The sequence below is a fragment of the Mytilus californianus genome, unplaced genomic scaffold (assembly GCF_021869535.1).
Source record: "Mytilus californianus isolate M0D057914Y unplaced genomic scaffold, xbMytCali1.0.p SCAF_11, whole genome shotgun sequence".
NCBI classification, from domain to species: Eukaryota; Metazoa; Mollusca; class Bivalvia; order Mytilida; family Mytilidae; genus Mytilus; species Mytilus californianus.
The window spans coordinates 68,060,189-68,073,582 of record NW_026262593.1 but is presented as its reverse complement, the minus strand read 5'-3'; the positions used below and the strand labels follow the sequence as shown (position 1 = coordinate 68,073,582).

Here is a 13,394-nt window from a genome sequence, read left to right as displayed (position 1 = left end):
CTCGCAATGTTGCGACATAATTTTATAGGAACCACTGACAGAGTTCGATATTATTTCTTTTTTCTCATTTCTATTCACCTCGGGAAAATTAATGAGAGGACAATATCAGATTTGTAACAGCTAACGTGTACTTTAATAGTTATTTTCAGATATGTAACGTCAATGACGTTGGTTTTTAAAGCGTTTTTTTATAAATATTTCAACTTATGAAAGTTAGCAGCTGCAGAAGCAATTAATATATAAAGCATACAAATAAGGAGCAGCTGGTTGGTACTATAATTTTTCAACCCATATATAAACCATTATATCAATCTCATTAAAAGTCAATAATTGTATAATGGCGAACACAATACCGATAAGGTGTATTGGTTTATTTAATACAGATATAATTCTATTTCAGGGCTTTTAGAGAGACCTGCATTATCATCTGAATGTGAAGCAGTGAAGAAGGCCAAATATTTATACCACTCGTGTATAAATGAGAGTAAGTTTACAGCGAATACAACACATAACATTAAACTTTCATTATACATTTGTACTAGTGTTTTCAAGATTAAGGGAACTCCAATATGATTAACACTAATGTCATCCTTTGATGTATTGATTATTTCGTTTATATTAGGAAAATAAGAAGATGTGATGTGATTGCCAATGAAACAACTCTCCGCCAGAGACCACAATGGACAGACGTTAACAACTGCAAGTCACCATACGGACTCAATAATGAACAAACCCCATAACGGATAGTCAATGAACATTATTGATTTCTTATGATATTTTTTAATAGTTCAAAGTCTACATGACAATTTTGGTTCTCTAAGAACTCTGAACGCTGGAATGTTTATATTGGGGATTTATTGATAAAATATATCAGATGCATCGATGGTTTACTAAGAGATTCACAATTTATTCGTTCTTTGTCGCATAAACAAATTGTCAACTGTTATCCGAAAAAAGGGGGTCAGCAATGAAATGAGATTCTTTAATTATAAGATTATCGCCGTTTTTCTGTTTACAATCACATGCCACTTAAAAGAAACTAGTTTCAACCTTATCATATCAATTCTCCTACGTTATACACTTAATTCTTCGCTACACTATAACGATTACTCATTACCAGTCATGAGTCTTCAATCACTAATGCACCATTCCCTGGTCCCCGTTACAAAATAAGCGTTTCATTGAGAAGTTTATATTTATCAAGGGCTGTACGTCTTAAATATTGGTATCTTGACTTTAGTATTCGTTTTTAGCACTAATTGACGAAAGGGGTATCGATCCAGCTTTTGATCTGCTACAAGAGTTAGGTGGATGGCCTGTAACGGAAAGAGAGTCAACTTGGTCAGAAGAAAATTTTAATTTAATTGATTTGATGGTGAAGCTCAGATTTTATAACAATAAAATTTTGGTAGACCAGTGGGTCAGTGCAGACGATAAAAACTCGGAAGTCAATGTGATTCAGGTAATGTTAGCACTTACATTGCCATACATAGGTACATATGATAAGAAGATATAAAGTTGGCAACAGCAAATCATAAGTCGTAGGAAAAAACAACAAAATGACAAAACAGAAAAAGACGGGGGAAAAATAGGGAAAAAGTACAAATATAGCAGACCAATATGCTAAATTATCCATTAAAATTATGTTAAAAGGATTACAGTATTTAGCAAAACTGTTTGACAGTAGAACAGTCCACACAGTTGCAACACCGACTATTCCGAAAAATAGAAAAGTAGCAACGTATGGAATTGATATAAATGACTCAGTACAGACACTAAATGTGGTGTGGTTAAACCGGTATATTTTCTCCTTTAAAGAATTGACGTTCGATACTGTTGAATCAGATGGCATTATATTGCAATCAAAACGTTAGCGAAACATCTATTAAATGAAATGCACAAATGATAAAAAAAGTGCCGAACTCCAAAGTATATTCTAAAAGGGGGGGGGGGTCTATAAACCCCGACATGATCAAACATTAGACTATACCTACCAACGGAATGAATGGAAAACACCTGTCATATTTCTGAATTGGTACATATATTTTCCGCGGAATATAGTTGGTTAAACCTAGTTTTATGGCTAGCTTATTATTAACCTCCCACATGTACATGGTCGTGACAGTTGTTTGTAGTTTCGTTGTATTCACAAAATTTGTAAGTGTCTCCGTGAAGTGTAAAACAGGTATAGGCGTATTGCAAATATGCATGAACAGTATACTCAATTATCAAAGTCATATCATGTGAAAAAAAAAAGCACGGACTCTTAGAGATGACTCGGTAGTACTAATATAAATAACGAAGAAGTTCACAAATCAATTTGATACATCATATGTTCAAATTATTTCTCGTCGGAAACGTTCGAAATCAATTTTTACCAAACAATGCTTTTAAAATCTAATATTTGACCTAATGTCGTATCTATCAATTTCAGATTGATCAACCTGATTTGGGAATGCCCGCCCGGGAATATTACTTGAAAGGCTTAGACGATCCAATTGTGCAAATGTATCACCGGTTTGCTGTAAATGTAGCTGTGATGTTAGGTGCAAACAAAACGGCGGCAGAAATGGAAATGAGAGATATGGTGCAACTTGAGGTCGAGTTAGCAAATGTATGTCATTTTCAAATGCGTCTTTTAGAATTTACTGAAGAAGATTATAATCATTTAATCATTTTCGATAAATTGTTTGAAAATTTAGACTAGTGTTTAGATTTTGTTTTAATAAATTTATTTTCAGATTAAAATTTGCTTCATTTGTTAATAGATAAAAAGTTGGTAGAAATACAATATTGTGTAACTTTTATCTCAAATTACAGTCAAATCTGTACCAAGAGACCACTCTAGGTAGACGACAAAAGTAGGCTCTTAATACAAGTGGTCTTTGGATACAGGTTCACACATTCGACCAGAAGGAAACTTTCACTTGCATAATTTTTCCTGTACTATAAATGAATTAATTGTATTCATAAGCATATCCAAAACATAAGGAATTATGAATTAAAATATTTTATCCCTTCTTGTCTTTATATGTTCCATCTTTTTCCCAGTGTATTGTACATCACAAGAATATGAATTTTTCGTTATTAAGTCCAGACTCATCCATGTAAAAAACATCCCAGGTATACATAATGCATATCTAAATAACTCAAAATTGTGAATTTAAAACTGTCAGTGTGTTTGGTTTTGTGTATAAAGATATCTTCATTCCCTGAAAGGGACTATGGTTAGCAAAGTAATTTATTAAAATGATTTTTTTTTATAATTTGTTATTTTCTTATTGGAATCCCGTAAATATTTGGCCTGACATTCCATGTCAAATAGTATTGTTGTTAAGAAAAGACGAAAAGTATCATTATTTTAGGAAACAAATACAAATTGTGTCAACTGAATTAGGGTTCGACAATTATAAAAAAGATTAATGTTAAAAAATGCTTTACAAGAAACTGTGAATGAACTTGATTTACGAAAAAAGAGATTAATTGTTACAGTAGTAGGATTGGTTGTTATTAAACGGTGTAATATTTTCAGGTTACAGTTTCACAAGACAAAAGGAGAGACAGTGAACTCTTATACAACAAAATGAACATAAGTACATTGCAAAGAACTGTACCTCGGGTAACATCATTTATCTTGTTTAAGACATCTAGTATGCTTATTGAAAAATCATGTTTCTTTGGAATGAAATTGTACTATTAAAAGATGACAAAAAGAAAGCATCGTTCCGTTCGATAACTTTTGTCGAAGTATGTTCTATCTTAACAGCTTTACACAAATGAAGATTAGGTTGCAAAACTCTTGTAAATTGGTTTTGTTCCACCTTTATGATTCTTTTCATTTCTCAATAATAAACATGCTATGATTTTAATCAGATGATTCATCTTAACTACACAATGGTTACTTTGTATTTGACTCCTGTTTTAGTATTTTGATATGATTAGAATCGTTTTAAACTGTTTGTTCTGATTCACCGTATCATGACATGACAAACAAGCAGCTTCCGTTATTGATGAAAGGTGGTTACGTTAATCTAAGGATATTAATCATGTTCTATATTTCTTGTCATCAATTTTATTTTACAAATTTATCAGTTCTATTTCTGGGAAATAGAAGTCTATAATATGAGCTAATGAAGCCTATGATATAGGCTAATAAGTTCTCAAGAAAAATATATTGTTTTATGCTCATCCTTAGTTTGATTGGTTAAGATACCTGCAAGAAGTGTTTAAGCCTGTCAACAAAACTATAACCTCAGCAGAAGAAGTTGTCGTTTATGCACCAACATACCTGTCAGATATGGTAGACATTGTCAACAGAGCCAGTAGCAGGTAACTAAATATAAGTAGTCAACCTCGGGGGTGCATACCCAACTACATCAGTCCTATTCAGGACCGATAACTCTGTCGATAAATATTGGCGGGTATATAATGTTGGTGAAATGTATACAATAACAAGTTTTTGTACACAAGTTAAAATTTCAATATCGATTTTTTCAGTGCCTGGATTTTGCTTAAAATATTGAATTGATAAAATAGATGACAAAAATTAAAGTCATATGCAATGAAATCTCGTTTAATTTTCTACGAAATAAAAAAAAAATCTATTTAATATAAAATTTGAATCAGAATATTTCTTTAAAACAATTATCGTGAAACATTAATATTTGAAATTTTTTTTAAACAAAAATCAACTTATCAAAGAATTTTTCATAATATTCATATTTTCATAAAGTTCTTTATGATATATATTTCTTCTGTTGTGTACACGGGGAAGAGAAAATATTTATCTGCACGTGTATGAAAACTTTTGTATATCACAAAATCTAAACTCTGGATATACATGTATACACAGGATGTTAATGTCACCTGGTTACTTTTGGTTTGACACGATTCTTTTACACTACCTGGCAATATATTGTTATGTAACATTATAACCTAAGTCAGAGTTCACCTGTTCGTCAAGGGACATTAGTTTTTAAAGGTACAGAAAATTTTTCTATAATAATTGTAGGGCATTATTTTTTTCTCTTGGAACGAAGATTTTTTTTTTCTAAAAGAAATGTATATATATATTTCTAAATATAGATCAGTTATACATAAAACAGGGAAAATACCTTAAAAAAAAGGAGCGAAAAATAATGTTATTATAAATTTCAGTGTTAATTATTTTCTGGGAACAGTATATCTTGGATGAATGTAGGACAGAAAGTCACAGGACAAAAAGTCACGGACGAAAAGTCACAGGACAAAAAGTCACAATTCAGTTTTGAGATTATTTTTCTCTGAACAAGAAAACACGAATTTTAAAAATAAATTTTTGATTTTTTCTTGAACTATAATATATGAAGCAACTTTGTAATTAAAATTTATTCAATAGATATCAATGATGATCAAATAATTGTTATGATAACAAAATGTCAAAGTGGTTTGGCACTTAAATGGCTTCATGGTGCCAAGATATATATCATTTGCATGATTAAAATTTAATAACTTTTCATTTATCAAGGCTTATGAACATTTTCCTAAACTTAAAAATGAATAAATGTAAAAAAAGAAATTATTTGAAGACTTTTCTCTTATATATTCAAAAAATTGTCAACAAATTATTTGTGACTTTTTGTCCTGTGACTTTTTGTCCTATCCAATTTGTGACTTTATGTCCTGTGACTTTTTGTCCTGTGACTTTCTGTCCGTTTACCTCTTGGATATCTGTCAATATAAATGTTCTCGTGTTATTTTTTACACTTCACACTTGAAATAATTTATTTTTCATCAATAAATTTTGAAATCAATCATATCGAAATATCATTAAAGAAAATAACAGAAACAGCACAGATTCTGCATGAAAATACACGATGATTAAAATAAATGCGACATTTCCAAACACATCCGCCATTTTGAAAAATCACGAAAAATCGATTTTTTAAATCGATGTGGGACGTAAATAAACTCATCATAGATACCAGGATTGAAATTTTATATTTACGCCAGACGCGCGTTTCGTCTACAAAAGACTCATCAGTGACGCTCGAATAAAAAAATGTTAAAAAAGCCAAAGAAAGTACGAAGTTGAAGAGCATTGAGGACCAAAAATTCTTAAATGTTTTGCCAATTACAGCTAAGGTAATCTATTCCTGAGGTAGAAAAGCCTTAGTATTTCAAAAATTCAAAGTTTTGTTAACAGTTAATTTATAATTATGAACATATCAATGATAACTCAAGTCAACACAGAAGTGTTGACTACTGGGCTGGTGATACCCTCGGGGAATTAAAACTCCACCAGCAGTGGCATCGACCCAGTGGTTGTAAATAAACTTATCATAGATACCAGGATTGAAATTTCATATTTACGCCAGACGCGCGTTTCGTCTACAAAAGACTCATCAGTCACGCTCGAATCAAAAAATGGTAAAAAAGCCAAAGAAAGTACGAAGTTGAAGAGCATTAAGGACCAAAAATTCTTAAAAGTTTTGCCAAATACAGCTAAGGTAATCTATTCCTGAGGTAGAAAAGCCTTAGTATTTAAAAAATTCAAAGTTTTGTTAACAGTTAATTTATAATTATGAAACTATCAATGATAACTCAAGTCAACACAGAAGTGTTGACTACTGGGCTGGTGATACCCTCGGGGAATTAAAACTCCACCAGCAGTGGCATCAACCCAGTGGTTGTAAATAAACTCATCATAGATACCAGGATTGAAATTTGATATTTACGCCAGACGCGCGTTTCGTCTACAATTTGCTCTAAAATTACACTGTTTTAAGTAGAATATTTCGCCAGATATATGTTTAAATATACGCAATCGATTTGCAAAGTTTGACTTTTAATTACGGAATTTCTTAATTTGATGTACAAGTAGACATGGGTATCGGTAGAATTAACATTGAGTCAACGGGGAAATGACGAGAAAAATTGCATTTTTTACGATTCTCCAGGGACGTAATTTAATCAAAAACTAAACTGTCAGGACCAACATTGTTTGGTAGAAATATGTTTGAATATCAAGGATTGATTTGCAAAAGTTAGAAAACGGGTCAGATTAATGAGAAAATTGAACTTTATTGAAGCAACTATGCAATTTAAATGGGACAAGCTAATTCAAAATGGCGGCTCACTATACGTCACCAAAGTCACGTGATGTCTTACTTAGTTGGATATGGGGGGGGGGGGGGGGGGGGAGGGGCACTTCAATACTTAATTGATAAGGGTGTCGCTGGGGTTCTGTTACATCACCATTTTCATATAATTTAGATCTTAAAATTGTATACCTTTTCATATATTGCGTAGGTAAAAATGTAACCTTTTCCCATATTGGTCGGGTTTCGTGTGACTTTATTGAACTTATCATATATTGCTGATAGTTTTCCCCACCTATTTACATATTTTCAAGCTAGAAAATGTGACCTATTCCAGTGGCACGTCCTATCACCTTGTATATAATATGTAATGACTGATGATATGATTGTTACACCATGCTCGTCATACATAGGATATAATGTGAATACAACTAATTGTGTTTTACAGAGTAAAACAAAGGAAATGCGTCAGAATAATGTTTCAGTTTTGAATATCGGTGTCCATTCACCTAAGGAAACATAGACTATCCGTATATATTTTTCTCACCTTCCTGACTTTTTTTCGATTTTATAACTCATTCAAGCCAAACAATTCTTAGTTACGCTAATAAGCAACTAGTCAGTACAAACTGTTAGTGATCGTTTCAAAATGGCGTTTTTTTATTGACTGAAACTAATAACTTCGAACCATGACGAGAGACAAAACTAGTTCAAAGATACTTACCGATAATGTTAAATCATCGAAATAAAATGTCAAGTGATTTATTCTCTGTATAAGCAATAATTCTTAAAATAACCACAGTAAGCTTAGCTCAGTGATATACTTTTTCATTTTTCATTTTAGCCTTTTTTTTGTGTATATTTAAATCACACTCCATTGCAATTTAAAAAAAAACTATTTTTTATTGGTAGGACATTAACAAATTATTTGATATGGAGGATAATGATGAATCGAATAACTAATCTCCCAGCAGTGTATAGAAATGTTCAAAAGGAATACCAAAAGGTAATATCACCGAACCAGCAAGTCTAAAAATGAATACCAAAAGGTAATATCACTGAACCATCAAGTCTAAAAATGAATACCAAAAGGTAATATCACTGAACCATCAAGTCTAAAAATGAATACCAAAAGGTTATATCACTGAACCACCAAGTTTCAAAAGGAATACCAAAAGGTAAACTCACTGAACTATCAAGTCTCAAAAAAGAATACTAAAAGGTAATTTTATTGAATCATCAATCTCAAAATTAATACCGAAAGGTAATATCACTGATCACCAAAGAGAGACGAAAGATACCAAAAAGAGTAACGTCATATATACGTCAGTTTGACCAAACGACATAAATAATCAACATACAGATTGTCAATCTTTAAATTGCCCCCTTTCTTAAAAACGTTGTGAATGAATTACACCGTCTCAACAAACGCACAAGATTATTTTGGTTTTTTTTTTATAACTGAAAATTAAGCCTCCGTTCATATATTGTCAGTAAAAAAACACAACCGGCTATATAGATATAAGAAGATGTGGTCTGAGTGCCAATGAGACAAATCTCCATCCAAATCACAATTTGTAAAAAGTAAACCATAGGTCAAAGTACGGCCTCCAACACGGAGCATTGGCTCACACCGAACAGCAAGCTATAAAGGTCCCCAAAATGACAAGTGTGAAAAGTAAAATAACAAAAACACCAAACTCCGAAGAAAATTCTAATCGGAAAGTGCCTAAGCAAATGGCAAAATCAAAAGCTCAAACACATCAAACGAATGGATAACAACTGTCATATTTCTGACTTGGTACAGGCATTTTCTTATGTAGAAAATGGTGGATTAAACCTGGTTTTATAGCTAGCTAAACATTTCACTTGTATGAAAGTCGCATAAACTTCCATTATATTGACAACGATGTGTGAACAAAACAAACAGACATAATAGGTAAAAATGTCAAAAATAGGGGTACAGCAGTCAGCATTGTGTTATAATCTTAATCACTATAAAAACATACAAATATGTCAACAAAGAAAACAAAAAGGCATATAGAGAAAGCACATAAGCAAGAAAAAAAAAGAAGACAAGAATACAAAACTTTACCATAGCACAATAACACAATGACGGGATGTATAAGTACCGAGCCACGTCAAATGGATATTACCAAATATAGACTAAACTGTAAAAGTAATAATTTACAAAGACAAATAAAAGAATACCATAACACGTTATTAAGATGATAAACACCGATACTATCTAGAATATATATTTCAAGACCATCGTGTATTATTTGTGAAGTTGATACGGACTATTTATAAACAAGGTCTTGGTTTCTTCCGATGAACTATTTTAGAAAAAGTTCGAGTCGTTCTTTGACATACCCCTGGTTCATCAACTTTCACCTCAGACACAGAAAGTCTGAGTAGCAGCTGCAAGCTCTTGATTACCGAATGAGTAGGGAAATGTATATCCCATATGCAGGTGAAGTTGGTATATTGCTACAAAGGTGGGGGAAATTGATAATTTCAAAATTAAAATCGTCTCGTTTGTCATAGATTCTGGAACTGAGATGACCGCTTATGTCAAATTTGAGATATAAGTTTAAAAATGAGGCAGAGGAAGCCGTGTCTGTTGTTTCTTTAATTTCTAGTTCTGGAAGATATATTAATGGAACCCAATCAGAAAAGTTTGGATTGTTAATGGAAAGAACATCATCAATATATCTGAATGTGAAATTAAATGATCTAGCTTCTTTGATCTTCTTCTTTTTTTCGACAAGTGTCTGAAGGAACCCTGACTCGTATGAAAATAAGAAGAGGTCGGCAAGGAGAGGCGCACAGTTCGTTCCCATAGGAATGCCGACAATTTGTTGAAAAAGTCTATCTCCAAATTAAATAAATATGTTGTCAATAAGTAACTCTTGCATACTGATAACTTGTTCCTCTGTATAACATGTTTTACTTTTTTGTTCACTATTAACAAAATATGCCGTATGGTATCCCAAAGTAATAAATTTATAGCATATGCTACCATTTTTATGTTGAAAAGCATTGTGGATTATTTCTTATAGACAATTTCACATGGGGAATGGTGATATACAGGGTTAACAAATCAAAAGTTTTGGTAGAACTAATTTCAGAGAAAGATCGAGATTTAAAATTATCAAGAAGTGTTTTAGAATCCACATTTGGTAAATACCACTACGCGAGTGCTATGAAAAAATAATACTAAACTTGTAATAATTTAACAAAGAAAAGAAGGATAATAATATCATACCGTATCAAAGAATGGTCGCAGTTACTGAAAGTAAGCTTAAATTTCTTAACCAACTAATATGATGCCGTCCTATACTATAATTGGGTTCCTGTACATCATTACATACACCATAAACAGAACCAGAACAGGCTTCTTTCAAAAGTTGCATCGAAAGACACCAGGAACCAATCTTATTTATGTTGTATCTTAAAGACACCACACATGTTGCCTTCGATAGAACGTTGATATCGGTTTGGAATTTAATTATTAAGTTTTTAGATAAGTATTTTACTTTGCAAACTCCATCTTTATTGTAGTTTTGTACAATTTTAAGCATTTCACATTTAGCTGAATGTATATATCTAAATCATAACACTGGGCTATCAAGCAAATACATGATTTATAGAAAACAAATCAGTAACTATTTCTAAATGACCCTGATGAGAAATTATTTATTTGTTAATCGCTTTATTCTTTTACTTAATAATATACGGAATCATTAAAATTAATCGATGTTTTTAAGACTATGTATGGTTCGGAACAAGAACTTTCAAGATGGAGGGACTGTGTTAGTTATGTCAACGACAATATTGGAAATGCGGTTGGAAGAATGTTTGTAGATGACTATTTTGATGAAGACGCTAAAGAAATCGTATGTATCTGATGGTGAAGACCATTATAAATCTTATAAAGACTCAATGGAAATCTTTTGTATTTTTTTCTCTTTTAATTACATGTACATATTGTGTTGTTTTAAAGCATTGCATTAAAAAAAAAAGATTGAATCTTTTATCGTTGAATTAACTGTTGTAACAAATCTGTGAAAGAACACTGCTGTTTCTTTGATAGAAATTGGCTATTTACAGCATTTTACATGATTTGTATCCGTTTTTTCTATTTTAATGATTTCGTCAAATGATAATTGAGGAAATGTAATCACAGGTAGATCGAATGAATGATAATGCATTAGACCACAACGTATCTCATTTGATGTAATTCTTCTTTCAGGCGTTAGATATGATTCATGGCATAAGAGCTGCTTTCGGTGAATTGCTGGAGGAAGCCGAGTGGATGGATGATCCGACAAGAAAAGTAGCAAAGGAAAAGGTTAGATTTACAGACTGCATACGATGTACCAAATTGCATACGGTATCGTATGGTTGAATAAAATCAAATGTTTGTTTTCTCTTTGACAATAAAGAGCTTGAAATGTTGTATTCTTACAGACGAAATTTCTAGATGTCTTATTGTCGTATACCCATCAAAATTGAACGTTCGAAATATTTTAGCTAAAATAAAATGCAAAAGATCAGGTATTAAAAGTACTTTATCTTGATATAAACGAAGCATACTGACCCATGATGTTATTATAATCATTAGGTACACTTAACAGCGGAACTCAACTAAGAATATATAATTTGTTTGTGATAGTTCAAAATTATTCTTTAGAAAAACTGGTCATGTAAGACACCGACCATTGATTTTTTGAGGGGGACATGCTTTTGTTTAAAATTGTTTGTTTACCAAACTTCCTGAAATAAACAAAGGGTTCAAAGCAGAAGTTAAGGTAAAGTTAAGAGTAAATGTTTTGCTCCTTGTTGAAAACCGTACGGCGACTAACAGTTGTTAACTGCTATGCCATTTGGTCTCTGGTGGAGATTTGTCTCATTGGCAATCATACCATATCTTCTTATTTATATATTAATAAGAAAACGTTTGTTTCTTGTGATAAAATGTAAAAAATTAAAGCCACCATAGTTTATGAAAATCTTTTCTTGTATTTGATTGGTTTTACATTGTCCTGAGACCAAATTTGTTTGACATTATATGGAACATACATCATATGTTTGTAAAAATTGAATGCAAATAAATTTCCTGCAACATCCAATATGTACATGTAGGTTTCCAACTTATAATGATATAAAAAAGGTAGTTATATGTGTAAATTGTGATTGTAGTCCGATGCTATTGCTGAAAAGATAGGATATCCATCTTACATCGTAAACGATACTGCATTGGACGATGCCTACAAAACAGTAAGTATTTATTGTAAACGATACTGAATTGTAAACGAAACTGAATAGGACGATGGCTACAACACAGTAAATATTTATTGTAAACGATACTACATTGAACGATGCCTACAAAACAGTAAGTATTAATCATAAACGATACTGCCCTGGACGATGGCTACAATACAGTAAATATTTATTGTAAACGATACTACATTGAACGATGCCTACAAAACAGTAAGTATTAATTTTAAACGATACTACATTGTTCGATAGCTACAATACAGTAAGTTTTTATTGTAAACGATACCGCCCTGGACGATGGTTACTTCTAAATTGATTGCTGTGGTACTTTGTGTAAGGGCAGATAACAAGTAATATTCTCAACAGTTGTTCATTTCAAGATGCGATAGAAATAGAAATTTAATTTGATGAAAACTGGTAAACTTTTAATTGATTTGAAGTTTAATGACACATTATATATGGTTAAACACTATGATTACATTGCATTAAAGTTATTAAAGATCATTGTAAAGTAGCACACATAAGAATGTTAAAATCGAAATAAATCAGGCTTTACCTAGTCAAAATTGAAATCACACACTTGGATTTGTGTTGACTATTTTTGTATTTTCAACGCAGCTCAAAATTATGAAATGTATCTCTATTCTGTTTTAGGTAACATTTCATCCAAATACCTATTTCGAAAATGTGTTGGCGAATCTGAAAAGTGTGGCTATAAACAATTTAGAAATCCTAAGGGAACCAGTCGATAGAACAAGGTAACAGTCTGACTGAATAACATACAAAGAGGGAAATATAAACAGTTTATACAGAATGCCAATAATTACTACTTGAGAGTACAAGTCATGCATGAGAATATGGTACAATATAAGCATCATCACTCTCATTATTTGGGTTTTTAGAATTTGAAGACTATCATTTGAAGTGAAATAACACCACAGAAACACAATAACCAAACGAATAATGAACAACATTTAAATTGTAGGAAAATTTGAAATAAGAATTAGAAAAACTTGACATGACTAAATGATT

The 13,394-nt window shown here is 31.7% G+C and overlaps 1 protein-coding gene across 1 annotated transcript in view; it reads left to right on the top strand.

The window, feature by feature from the left end:
- The window catches only part of LOC127720567 (neprilysin-4-like), a 107,911-nt gene that overhangs the window by 78,120 nt on the left and 16,397 nt on the right, over positions 1 to 13,394 (top strand). Inside the window, exons 7-16 of the mRNA XM_052227178.1 lie at positions 401 to 484; positions 1,254 to 1,462; positions 2,435 to 2,614; positions 3,533 to 3,619; positions 4,196 to 4,329; positions 7,992 to 8,085; positions 10,850 to 10,978; positions 11,335 to 11,433; positions 12,285 to 12,362; positions 13,017 to 13,120. Coding sequence (XP_052083138.1) covers positions 401 to 484; positions 1,254 to 1,462; positions 2,435 to 2,614; positions 3,533 to 3,619; positions 4,196 to 4,329; positions 7,992 to 8,085; positions 10,850 to 10,978; positions 11,335 to 11,433; positions 12,285 to 12,362; positions 13,017 to 13,120 — 1,198 coding nt within the window. The remainder of the gene's footprint in view (positions 1 to 400; positions 485 to 1,253; positions 1,463 to 2,434; positions 2,615 to 3,532; positions 3,620 to 4,195; positions 4,330 to 7,991; positions 8,086 to 10,849; positions 10,979 to 11,334; positions 11,434 to 12,284; positions 12,363 to 13,016; positions 13,121 to 13,394) is intronic.